The 13,843-nt window shown below is 46.7% G+C and overlaps 1 protein-coding gene across 1 annotated transcript in view; it reads left to right on the forward strand.

The window, feature by feature from the left end:
* The first annotated feature begins 3,703 nt into the window (after positions 1-3,703).
* Positions 3,704-13,843, forward strand: part of KIF26B (kinesin family member 26B) — a 303,764-nt gene continuing 293,624 nt past the window's right edge. The window contains exons 1-2 of the mRNA XM_054822246.1: positions 3,704-3,840; positions 4,106-4,507. Of these exons, the coding sequence (XP_054678221.1) occupies positions 3,778-3,840; positions 4,106-4,507 (465 nt within the window). The 5' untranslated portion in view covers positions 3,704-3,777. The remainder of the gene's footprint in view (positions 3,841-4,105; positions 4,508-13,843) is intronic.

The following is a 13,843-nucleotide window of genomic DNA, read 5'->3' on the forward strand; positions in this document are numbered from 1 at the left end:
GGGATGGGGCCTCCACAACCTCTCTGGGCAACCTGTTCCAGTGCCTCACCACCCTCACAGTAAAGAATTTCTTTCTAACATCTAATCTAAATCGACCCTCCTTCAGCTTGAACCCATTACCCCTTGTCCTGTCACTACACTCCCTGATAAACAGTCCCTCTCCATCTTTCCTGTAGGCCCCTTCAGGTACTGGTAAGCCACAATTAGATCTCCCCAGAGCCTTCTTTTCTCCAGGCTGAACAATCCCAACTCTCTCAGCCTGTTGCAAGAGGATCTCTCTCAATGCCACCTTCTTAACAGCTCCCCCAAACCTCAGAGGTGAGAAAATGGAAATTTGCTACTGAGACTCTTCAGGCTCAAATGACAGTTTCATCATGTCCTCAAGTTCTAATTTCCTGACGGGAGGTGTTCTTTCTCCTCACCAGTCATGACTCTACTTCATATCCAACCAACCTTAGCCATCAGCTAAGGACTGAGAAAACTGTGGACATCCTCCTAAAGATCCTACCACTTGGATGGGATCAATTTCTTCCCCTCGGCTACTCCATCTGCTCCACTGCCCTTTTGCCAGAGATCACCTCCCCTCGGCCATGCTGCTGGCAGGCACCCGGGCTGCCAGTGCCTCCCGAGGCCCTGGGTATGAACCCAGCTCGTTAGGGTTACTTGCTGGAGTACCCAGCCAGGCAGCAGGCAGGAACGAAAGGAAGAGATGCCAGGTGGGCGGTAGCTGGCTGAGAGCAGGCACCCCACCACAGGCCCAGCTCTCTGGGGGAGCACGGCACGCATCTGCATACCGGTAGGATCTGTCCCCCCCGGGAGTATCGGGGCAGAGGAACCCTGTTACTGAGCCCTGCCGGGGCGGCAACATCTCCTATCCTAAAAACCCTAGTCCAACCCTGGGAAAAGGCACGCTCCGATAGACCTTTGCAGTCGTGCCCGGAGGAGAAAGATCCCCCGCCTCTGGCACGGCGGACATTTCTCTGAAGGAGGGACAGCGCTGCTCCCCACTGGGCCCCGGCACCCCGCTGCGGATCCCGTGCCCAGGTGGAACTGGCTGCTCGCCCGCCGCACCCGAGCGGGGCCGGGGGAGCGGTGACCGCCCCCTTCCCCGCACCTCCCCACGCGGCACGGCCACGCCCGCCCAACCGCCGGGCACCAACGGTCGCCGCCCCCGGACCTTTCCCGCGGCAGCCGCCACGCACCGCCGGCAGAGGGCGCCCGCCGCCCGTCAACGCCGCGGGGCCGCGCGCCCAGCCCCGCCCTGCCGCGCCCACCGCCGCCCCTCGGCGCCGCTTGCTTGTGGGTTACGCGGCCGTGTTCCTCCTCCCGCCCAGGTGGGCCGGGAAATTGGCGGTTTAACGGTCAGCCGTGTCGCTCGCCCTACGGCGGGCACTGGCCGCAGCACGGCGGTGGCTCTGGGGACTCGGCGGGCGGCATCCGGCCCGAACCTGCCACCGGAGCTGGGCAGGAGCGCGGCCACTCGCAGTCCGCCTCTCCTCCCGCGGGCCGGTTCCTTCCCTCCGCTGTCCCCCTCCAAGCTGCTGGGAACCACCCAGCTTTTAAAGGTTGCTTTATTCCCCGTGCTCCGCCAGCCTGCCGCAAGGTGCTGCCTCGCTGACCCTGCCTGAACCGTCAGGGGGTCCGCGCTCTGCCCCCGGTCGAGAATCTGTGGAGACAGTGGGGACCGGGGTGCTGGCAGAGCTCGGCCTCTCGGTCCCGACTGAGCCCTGGTCTGTGGTTTGGAAGTTGTCAGCAGGCTCGTCAGGCTGCTGCCCCTTGCCCACAGGATAGCCATCGCCTCCTGAGGGAGGCAGGCGTTGCACACAGGATGATGATCCCTGACAGAGCAGATGTGGTTAGGCAGGCATAGCTAGCAGCTTGGTAATTAAAGGTCTGCTGAAAACCAAAGCAAATCTGCCAGTTCGCCACCAGAATCGCTGAGACCAGAAAATGAGAAGTTACACACCATGGTATAAACGGCACGTGGCTGCCTACAGTCAGTGTCTTGGGGCCTATGGAGTACACCTGCTCTGTGCTGCTGTAGACTTGCACAAGATTTTTCTGTGTTACCTTGTCATCCCTATCATGTCTCTCTCCAGAACAAAACGCAGGATCTCAGTGTGCGGATTTATGTGAAACCCAGTCACACGCAGTAGGAGCTAGGGTACACCTCCTTTGTTTGCCTGTTCGGTCAGCTTTTTGGAGGCACTTGTGTAAATGCATACGGCACTACTTATGCAGCCTGGCTACCTTGGGCGGCATCACTTTGTCAGCTTTAGATTAAAGCTTTCTTAACCAGATCAGGAATGGCTGCTCCGCTCTAAGGGTGATAACCTAGTCAAGTTAAAACACAGCACAGCATCTTATACACCTTTACTACTAGCAGAGTACCTGCGAAAACAGAAACACACTGGGAGATTCCTTGCTCAGTGATGCAGTGGGCTGGTTTTGTTTCCTCATGGCTGTTACAGCCCAGGTACATTAGGGATGCTGGAAGGATGCATTTATATGGAAGTAACAAAAGGAGAGCGGAAAGGTGGATGCAAGTCCCCTGTGTGTTCTGCCTTCTCAATTGCATCAACCCATCCGTGTTATGACCCTATCGGGGGATCTGGCATTTAGGTCTCTATTGCCTCCCTTTCTGAGAAAATCAGCAACTTGTTTTGAGGAAGAATATTTATTACAGATGATTGTGCTATCTGCAGGATCTGAAATAAAAAAGATACACATAAGCCACAAAAAGAATTCATAATTAGAAGGGAAAGACTAATAGGGAAACAAGTCTGTAGAATTTCATTGTTACGAGATAAATTTATTATGCCCTTGACTGCAAGTTAAATTAATACACGTAAAATTACAACATGGAAAAGAGGTGCCAGTGACTGTCATAAACACAGCTTGCTTTTCTTTCCTAGTTATTTAGGGAGGATTGGGAACACTTGTGAAATCATGTTCATTAAAGCCCTGAATAGAGGCAACTAACCAATAACTGCGGTTGAAGCAACAAGGTTCCCCCCGCCCTTTTCAAGAAGAGGGGGGGAAATCACAGACGTCAATCAAGAAATACTGCAAAATAAAATGGACCCTCCTGGCCACTGAGGTATCGCGCAGACCTGTGGGGAGGCTCCGGCAGCCTGCTCGCAGCCTCCAGCGCCGCCGGCCCTGCCGCTGACCGGGGAGCGCACAGGGCTCCGCAGCCCGGCTCTTCCCTTCCTTTCCCTTGCAAAACTGTCAGGCACAAATGGGCAGGAGGATATTGGCTGCAAGGGACGCGGAGGCTCCTCCCAGAGTCTGGATCCCGATATTTTTGGAGGATTTATTTTAACTCAGTTAGAAACCTTGGTGAAGGAAACAAGTTGCCGCTGTAGCGGAGGCAGAAAGCGCCTGTGCTAAGAAGGAGCGCGGCTCCCGCTCCCTCTTTCACCTTCCTAAAGCTACCTTGGATGCTTCGCCTCACTTGCGGAGGAAAGCTGTGCTGCCTGCCGGGGGAATGCTCCTACTCTGGATGTTGCTGTTTCTGTGAAAACAAGGATTGTAAGGGGATGAGAGGGAAGACAATGAGGAAAAACCGACCGGGAGAAAACCCCGACCCCAAGCATCTTCCCGAGAACTGACGGTGTTTTGGGGCTGAGCGATCCCGTCGGAGGCGGCGGAGGCTGTGCCCGGCGGAGGTAGCAGCCTGTCCGCTCCGCGGGGGACTTCCCGGGACCGGCTATCCCCTTTAGATGCGGACTGGGAAACCTGTAGGAAATTCTCCCGCCGCGCTGCGAAGCCACCATGAATTCAGTGGCTGGAAATAAGGAGAGGATTGCGGTCACGCCTCGGAGCAAAAAATACGGGGTAAGTTATGGGCGGAGGGGCGGCTCGGAGCGGTGACCACCGCTGTGCCGGGGCTCCTCCGCCGCACGGTTACCGGCACCGCCGGCTATCGGTCCCCCCGCCCCGCTCAACTTCTCCGGCGCGATGTGGGGCTGTGCGGAGGCTCCGGGCGCCCCACGGGGACGGGCGAGGCGCGGGGGCCGCCGCGGGCGCGGAGCGTCCGAGCAAAACTTGCCGGCGTCGCCGGGCCTCCCTGCCTGACCCGTTGCTCCTTCTCCCGCTCCAGGTGACCGACCCCTGCTCCCCCACCAAGCCCGCCGCCCCCTTCTCCCCCGAGAGCTGGTACCGGAAGGCGTACGAGGAGTCCCGGGCGGGGAGTCGCCCAGCCCCGGAGGGAGCCGGTTCTGCCCTGGGTTCCTCCGGCACCCCGTCCCCCGGCTCCGGCACCTCCTCGCCGGGTTCCTTCACCGGCTCGCCGGGACCCGCCTCGCCCGGCATTGGCACCAGTTCCCCCGGATCGCTGGGCGGCTCGCCGGGATTCGGCACTGGCTCGCCGGGTTCCGGCAGCGGCGGCGGCTCCTCGCCGGGCTCCGACCGCGGCGTCTGGTGCGAGCACTGCAATGCCCGCCTGGCGGAGCTGAAGAGGCAGGCGCTGAAGCTCCTCATCCCCGGGCCCGTCAGCAGCAAGGTGAGCGAGGGGCCGGGGCGGAGCGGGGGGATCCGTGTGCCTCCCGGCGCGGGCGCTGCCGGGCCGCCGCCGCCTGGGAGCGGCCCCCCACGGCCGGTGGGGCTGCGAGCCGGCTCCCCATTGGGGCTGCCGACCACCTGGGCTCCCCTCTGCCGCTGTCGCTGCTGAGGGTTTTAGGGTTTATTTGGATTCGCCCCTTCTTGGTCTTGCTCCCTTTTCCCATCCCGTCCTCCTGCTTCATGTGGAGCAGGGTGCCTCCGTGACACGAGGGCTGCCAGGCTTCGTGGGGCAGCTCTGTGACAGTCCCTCAAGCTTGCTCCTTGCCTCCTTCTTTCCATTGACAGTGGTTTTGTGGTGTTATTTCCCGTATATTTGTTCTTGTTCCCAGTGAAGGGCAAACAGGGGTGGGGATGCCACATGGGAGTCATTGGTCCCTTCCCCTTTTGCTCTCTTTGATCCCTACAGGATGGATTTACAAAATATTCTGAGACTTGGCAGCCAACTTAGTGGTAAGGTGTGTACGGTCTGATGCCCATGGTTTGTACTTCCATTGCAGGGCCAGGTGCAGCAGAGACCCTCCTGTAGCTCCAGGTTCAGAGGAGGCATTGAAATACTATGTGAACCCAAAGATCAGTCACCCAGGGAGGCTGTGGCAGACCACGGCATTGAACCCAATCCTCCTGGATGTTGTTAACACAAGGACAACTTGGTGATGCTTCTCTCTTACAGAGAAGCGCTAGATTTTTTTAATAAGAAGACTTAAAAATACTCAAAGCTGTTGTACCCTGAGTGATGGCTTGAATAATCCTGTGCCTAAAGAGCATGCAAGCATTTCTGAAATCTGGCCTCAGGTTTTAAGAGCTGAGTGGTCATGGATAGAGTTGGAAGTCTGCTTTCTGCCTCTGTTGGGGAATCTGGTACTTCCAAAGGCATACTCTGAAATTCCTTTTTTTTTGTTTGGCATTGTTTTTTGTTTTCTGTGTTTGTTGTGTATATTAAAATTAAGGCTAACAGCCCTAAAAAAAGTGACCAGCAGCCCTTGGCTGACCCCATGCTACCAAAATAGTAAGCATTGGGCTCCTCCATGGCAACCCTGTGAGTGTTGTATTGTGAATGGGTCTACAGCTCCCAGAATGTAATACAATGCAATTTTGTTTGCTCTGTTGGGTCCAGGTACTATCAGATGATAATATTTACTCTTCCACTTCAAAGAGTTTTCATTAGTGGTTACAATAAAGAGGTATCATGGAAAAGAGCCGACTGCTGAGAAAGGGTGCCTGGTATTACTGTTGTGTTGTACTCTCCATTATTTATTTATGTGCCATTTGAGAGGGAGTTGGTGCTCTCTTGAACAAAAGACTCAAGGGCTGGTTGTTACCTTGTCTCAAGACCCAGCTTAACCGAATTATTCACAAAAAGGCAAAGGTGGAAGCACCACAGTTGACAGTCAGTTTAACCATATTAATATGTGGTTGATTCCCTGGAAAGTGGCTCTGTACCAAAATCTTTGCAAATTTCAGGCTGCATGACATGGTGTCATTGCCAGCTGTGGGTATAGGTGGGAAATTACTGATACAGATATGGGAGCCATCAGAATAACTGAGATTGGGGATGGAGGGAGGATAAAATGTAAGCATTGAGGCTTTGTATCCCTTGCACAGTGTTAAACAGAAACTGACAGATTTTGCAGTCATGTGAGGACTGTACAGGCTTCTCATTATAACAGTGCTGGTTGTTGCCTATCCTCGCCTTCCTGAGATGTTACCTTTGTTGCTATTGTTATTTGTTCTGTTGTGCACATAGTTTAGCTGATGGTGGTGTACAGATTGATCTTTATTCACATCACTATAAGCTTTACTTCTCTGTTTTAGACCCTTTACCTATGTTCTCTTTTTTTCTTCTTACACCTCCTTCCAAACCCTCCAGTTCTGTAGGAGTGCTGCTTACAAAACTACCGCTACCCAATGTGTGCGTTTGGGCAGAAGGAAGGAGGCACAAGTAAGGTGGTCTTTGTGGGCTATGGTGACCCTTTGCCTTATTCACTAAGCTTAACAGTACTTGAGGCTCAGTCCTTTTGAGGTACTCCAGCCTCTTGCACAGTTTCCTTCTGTGGATGGGTGCTACCTGCCAGTGGCTCTTTGCAGAAGCATCCCTCTCATCCTTTCTGGCTTATTTTACAACCATTAAGAACTTTCTGGGCTTGTCATTTCTGCCTTCAGCAGACCCTGCTAAGCACAGTGAGGCTTTGGTCTAGGTGATATAGGATACAAATATCATGGCCAGCGCCCTTGACTTCTTTAGATTGGGTGTGCTGTGCCGATCTTGCAAGTTTGTTGTTGCTGGCATCCATGGGATAGACTTAGCAGTGTCTGCTTAGGGGAAAGCAGGGCATTGGCGTGGGCTCTGCCAGGGCCTGTGAGCTGCCTTTGCAGGTGTGTGCCACAGTAATGCTCTGGGGTCGCCCTCTGACAGCGACAGGTACAGGATCTCTTGCAAGAATGTGGAAACCTGTCATGTGTTTAGGGAAAACTTACTTTGGTTTGGGTTGAGGCTGGAGTCTACCATGCTGTGTTAATGTAGCTGGCATTTTTCAGGGTCCTGTGGGGTCTGCTCTTGATTGCTGCCATGGGAATATGTTTCTGAGGGTAGAACTGATCCTGCCTCTGAGTTCAGTGGAAGAAGGAGCAGATCACATTCCTGGTTCTGGGTATTCCCTCAGAACTTGCAAAGCATCTTATAACTCAAGACTGTGGTGCCCAGTAGGACACACCTAATTGGCAATATGCCTTTATTAGAACAATTAAATAGAGCATTTAAAATGTATCAGTTATCTTCTAGTCAGCCAGATCTATCTGACTTAAATGACTTTTATTGGTGCTGTTGAAGACAGCCTAGAAATTTCATTAGCATTATAAATATAGTCTGTGGCACCTGTTTCAAATTTACACTGTATTTAGAAATGCGTATAACATGGTGTATTGTGCGTTGCAGAACAAGCAGAATATAAGGCTATCTGTTTTGACATGATCTAATACAGATATTGGAATTTGCAGTAACCTATCTGATTGTGAACCTACAGTGTGCAATCATGTAGAGGTTTGTGTATATCTGTAAAATGTAATAGTATATTTAATTGCTGCATAAACAGACCAGGCTTTATGCATGAAATTATGTACTGAAGCTTTTCACTTGATACAGAAAAAGCCACACTTAACCTAGAGCAAACTGCTTCTGACTAGCTCATTGTTAGTGTTGAGGTGTTGGGCTTTCAGTTTTAAATAGAAGCATTCTCTCCTAATACGTCAACAGGACCAAGAACTTGGGATTGCTTTTTGGTGTGGCACAAAGGTGAGGAATATATAATTATAGTTGTGCTACTTTTAATTTAACCATTTAAAATGCCAGGTTCCCTGCCAATTACAAAAAGAAAAATGCTAAAAGCTTGATGTTTCTTTTTTCTCTTGTGATACAGATGTGACTTAATGATGTACAGCAATTATCTGCATACAAGGGGTTATGTTTTATGAGAATGAAATCTTATTGTAACCCCTATGCGAAGCACGCCTATGGGAAATGACTAGAACAAGTGGTTGTTGTGGTTGTACATTGCAGTTTGTAATTGAAAGGATCTTAGAGCATTTGGTGGCCATTGTTTGTGGGTTTTTTGTTAGTGTCAAACATTTGCATGATGATAAGGATTGCCTTGAAAATTGATTTTTTTCATTTTAAGATTTTTCTGAAGCTGTATTTTCAGAGGTACATCAGACAAAGCTCTAGCATAGAAGTTTATGGCCTCATACTCCCCGTTTATCAGAACTTGTGTGAAATCTGGTTGTCTTGAGTTCAAACCTGTGCTATCCTCTGGCTTCAATGGAACAGTAACCTTACATCTGACAAAAAATAATCATGAAGTTTAGTTGAAGAGTTGCTATATTTGTATGTATCAAACTATATCATGCATAAATAATAAACTGAATACTAATAAGAATAGTCTCAAGCTGGTGAATATAGATTTGTTAGTATGGGATTCCAAAAATCCTGAATACAGCCTTTAAACCAAGAGGCAATCTGAATGTGTAGACATGAATAGCTGCTTGGGCAGCTTGGGTCAGGAAGTAAGGATACTATTTTAAATGCTACAGATGAATAGCATTGATGTTAGATGGTTTATATTCTGGACTGTCCCCTTGCTAAAAAGTCTGTGCTTCTGAGTATAAGAACTAGGTAAATTCTGATTTAGCACAGTGCATCTGTGAAGGGGGGAAGGACTTGTGTTCAGTTTTGTTTTCTTTTTTCACAAATTTACTGAAACTCTATCTCATTCTTTGCTTGTATATTGTTGAATTAGCCTTTTCTATTTCAGAGGTATTCAGTAGTCAAAAACTCGACTAATAATTATTAATAATGAAGAAAGCTCTGAACCTGATTTAATGAAAAATAGGTTCCTGTAGCTTGTAGCTACTTTAGAAACATTCCCAGTAGAGACAGGACAGTAATGAACCCTTCCTCAGAGCTTAGCAAGTGGCAGAATAATGGAATTTCATTTCCGTCCAGACCTTTAATTTGTGAACAAGCACGGCCAGTCTGTATGGTGACTTAATTCACTGTGCAAAAATCTCAGGCACCTAATCATTTCATCCCAACTCATTGTAATGCAGATAGGATTATTGCATTAGAAATGTGATTTTAAATGGCCTGAGGCAGTAATTTGTCAGCATTTGGAAGGATTAACTCCATTAAAGTTTAGACAACAACCATTCTTTTGTGTTGCATCACAGGTCACAATACCAAACATTTAGCATAACTCATCTACGAATCTTCTTACAATTGCATGTTTCCTGGCAAGTCGGGAAACCACAAGCTACTTCATTTGCTCTGGAATTACAGCTGCTTACAGAGGTCCAGAGCAGACAAACGGATATGCCTTCACCTCTGACAAATTAATGTAAACCCTTTTCTTGGAGCAGCTGGAAGCCTTGCTGTCTTGCTGTTGCAATCCACAATGTCAACATGTGAAACGGTATAAATACTTCTTTCAAGCTTGCAAACGTCTTCGAGGTAAGGGTGAAGAAGGTACTGTATGTTAAAGACAGCTTTTTAGGAAGCTGTCAAAACTACTACTGTGCAGCTTTCTCCATGGGATCAAAAAGACTTGCCATTATTGAGTGCCCTGGAAATTAGGAACAGGCTTATGATGATATTTAATGAATTGAGATGATGCTGTCTTTCCTGTTGGAGAAGAAAATACTTTTAGGAGACTATAGACAGAGCTGTTGGTGGGGGGAAGAAGTATTGATGTTTTATCTGAAGTAAATCTCTAGGGAGGAGCAAAATTTGATCAAATTAGGTTTTTACAGAGATTTGACTGGGCATCTGAAAAAACTGTGTTCAGAAATACATAGTTAATGCTTAGTCTGGAGCTGGCCTCTTCATGCTGGGCTATTATTAAGTGACAAAGTTCCTTCAAGGTGCTTTATACATGCCATGAACGCTGCACCAATCTCTAAAATCACCTTGTATCTTAAGATACTCTTATTATTTTCTTGGAAGTAAATGTTGCAACATCTGTGGCGATCTTGTATGACAAGCATAGGATTTTGGTGTGTAATTTTGGAAGAGGAAGGGGAAGAAAAGTAGTCTGTACTGAATTCCCCAGACAGCTTTAGAAAAGTCACACATTGCTATTACAGGCCATTGGCATGTAATGGGATTCACACCTGCGTCAGCAGATTATTGGAACAGTGCAGTGCTGTGTATGTAGGGTTGAAAGACATTTGCAGTTTTGCCACATCAGCAGTGCATAGCCTTTGACATCATATAATTGGGGTGCTTCCAAGCACTGAACTTGCAGCCCTTCACCGCAATAAACTTGATTGTCATGCTCTACATAATGATGTTGTAGGAACTGCAGTGTTTTGTGACATGTGGTCTACATGTCAAAAGCGTGAGAGATTGTCTGAGTTAAATTGCTACCTTAGATCTTAAAAAAAGTGTCATGTTGTAGCTTGAGAGGTATGTATGTTAATAAGAATGTGAGGAATATAAGCATATGGGCTTCCTCCCATCCATTGGATAAATAATTCCTTGACCACGTTATTTGTTGCTGAAGCTGCAATCGAGAACTATCCTTGATTGCAGAAAAGCAGATTGCACATTTATTCTGAATTAAGCAAGCTGTAGTATGCAACAGCACTCTAATAAAGTAGTCTCCCAAGAGTAGGAAGTTCTAGAAGTGTCTTCCACAGTCTTTCCCATTATTGGACCAGATTTCGGTGGCACTGTGATGCTGATGTGAGTCACAACTAATTAAGGTATTACTTTACTACTGCTTTCTAGAAAAGCAATGACTGCAAGCAGTCTGCTGCAGTCACACACTGAAATACTGCTTTTCTTTGGAAGCTTCAGCTTGCACGTTTGAAAGACGTGGCAGTGTTTGAACAGCTTGTTAACATGGTGTGTTCATTGGAGCGAGGTTGAGTTTTAGATGATCACACCATGGCTATGTCCTTATTCATAGGTTTATGGAACTTGAATCCCCAGTGAGTTGTGTTGCCCAGTTTTATTTTCAATTGCCTTCTATTGCAACTTTCCTACATTAAACCAGGGTTTAAAGAAACAAAAAAACCCACCCCCAAACAACACCAAAAAACCCCCAAATAAAACTACAAACAAAAAAACCCAACCCAAATGTGAGTATAATAAGCTGCTAAGAACTGTTTAGATCTCTTGTTTTGAAACCCAAAATATAATCAAACACCTTCTTGGTACAGTCGTAATACCTTGTAGCATCTATAACCAGAATATACATTTGCTTATGCTTCTTTACTCTCCACTCCCCTCTTTAGATGATATTCCAGTATAGCTTAGTAATGTTTTGATGAGTGTTTTTGAGATTTCTCCAAGTGAAAACACAGAACACAAGACACTTAATAGGGCAGGGGAATGTTGACTGGACATTCTAAGCTTGAGAGGGAGACTGTTTAAAAGATTCTGCAAGGAATGTCAAATATTGAAAACTCTTTTCCTTGTGTAACATGAACTATTACTGGTTATTTACAAAACTGGCAAAGAAGCAGGAAGGGGAGAGAAGAGGTCCGGATCTGAACGTCCTCAGTCTATTGACGTACATGCAATTGGCCCTAGCAACAGGTTTCTGACTTCAGTGAAATCAGCATGATTTCCTTTAGGCCACAGCTCTACCTGTCATATAGCTCTAACCAGGGAATACTTGCATGCATTTAAAGCAGCAGTTGGACATGCTGCTCGGGCTGAGCAGGGCTAAGAGATCCTGGCCCCTTGTGGGTTTCCCAGTGTGCGTTTTCATTCTCCTCTCTATATGAAGGTCATAAGTTAGCATCTCTGCAGGTCTCCTGTGTGAATACACCATGGTTGCTCCCTGCCTTGGTTCTTATCAAAACGATAGATAGTTCAAACACTTTCAATAGAGCTGCTTTCTAAACTCAGATCCTTTTGATTGAAAGGTCAGGGAGTGACTAGATGTGCTGTTACAACAGCAGATGCAAGGAGGCAGTGATCTCTGGGAAAGGTACTGATGAAAGCAGCACAATGCATCCAACCATAACCTCAGCTGTAACTAGTACAGAACATAGGGATTACTTTTTAATTACTTTAGTAAAGAGAAAGTAAAGGAAAATATGATGCAAGCTATACAAAAGAATCAGTTTTAAGAAACTGGTGTGTTCAATTGCAGCTCAGATTTATTGTTTTGGTATCACAACTCAATATATTTTATTTGAAATAGTACAGTGTAGTAAGGTTGTTAAAAGCTACTTACAATTGCAGCATTGGTGTGCTGCTTAAAATTTATTTTAATCTTCAACTGTGTTTACTTTTAGTTGTCACTAAGACCTGCTATTCTGTTTAATCTATACTATTCAATCATGTAGTCTATGGTTCATCTTGCATTTCTTATAAAATATTCTGTATTTTCTGGGAGGGAAGAAAAAAGATTTCAGTCTGAGGAACCCTTCAGACTGTTTCATCTTCTCAGCTTTCCTCTAAAACTGTATTCAGTAGTAGTCTTTGTGGAAGAAGTAATTATTGCCAAGGACATTTGGTGTCAGACCTGAGGGAACTGATGAGGTATTAAATTAGACTTCGTTTACAATTCATGATGAAAACAGAAGACTTCCCTCTCCTCAGAAGGAACTAGACGCTTCTGGATTCAAGCAAATCCTGTGTTGGTATAAGATTTTTGTATTGCATGTTTATACTCATAGTGCCTTCCTATTAAACAAAGTAGGGCTGAATCAGCTCACTTTTCCCTACAAGTTGGAGAAATTTACTTACAGGCCCTATGGTTTCTGCTTTGTTTGTGGCTGATCAATGATCTTATTCAGTGGATCTGGTGATTCAGGAAAAGTGTTAAATGCCTTTTAATTGTTGTGGTGGGTTTTTTGTGTGGTGTTTTTTTAAATTCTAGTAAAAAAAAAAAGTACCATAAGCCAATGTTAATGTGGCTCTGGAAAACATTTTAAATTTGTTGCTGATGGTCTATGTCAGAGGAACTGTGTGTGCTGGAGATAGGATGTCTGTATCCAGTGCAATGTGACTGATATAAAGCATCCATCCAGCTCTGGTGTCTATAGGAAAATCTTAAATTGGGTATACAGTCTATTTAAGTGTTTTAGCTTCCAAATTGCCTTCAAGTAGAACTTGCTTTATATGTATTTGTTTTTTACAAATATATTTTGACCTGTAGATTTTTGTGATCTATTAATAACAAATGTCTGCTGTAGCTTATATTTCACCATGCTCCTAAATAATAAATACTTTGTGATCATTTATTTGCACCTGAGTAGTCACAACAGCTTCTCTATTCCATGGGCTTGCATGGGAACAAAATTCTACTCACATGAATGTTTGGGGGAAAAAAGCAAATGAAAGGAGACTTTAACATCTACCACAGTAAATATTTTTTTTTCTGAAGAAAAAAATGAAAATTCACAGTACTTTGGGCATTTCAACTTTGTTTGGAACTGTCTGAGCAGACCCACCTCAGCAGTGGAGTTAACTTTCTCCAAGTTGTGTGTGTTTCATTCCCTTTTCCTCTCCCACCCTCATAAGTAACTGCAGAGAAGTGAGGATTCAGGAATACAACCAATTTTTTGGGGCCACTGTGTGGTTCTGTTGGGAATTGCCCATTCCTTTTATCACTAGGTGTACTTGAAGATATGAAAGAGATTCCTGCAGTGCTGAAGATGATGGTCCCTCTGGAGCCTTTTGCTAAAAGTGGGGCAGAACTTGGCCTTTGTTTCTGTCCCGGCTCCTGTAAGAGTCACTTGGGCAAAACTCTGCCTTACCAAAGCTGACTTC

Source organism: Grus americana, chromosome 3 (genome assembly GCF_028858705.1).
Source record: "Grus americana isolate bGruAme1 chromosome 3, bGruAme1.mat, whole genome shotgun sequence".
Classification (NCBI taxonomy): domain Eukaryota; kingdom Metazoa; phylum Chordata; class Aves; order Gruiformes; family Gruidae; genus Grus; species Grus americana.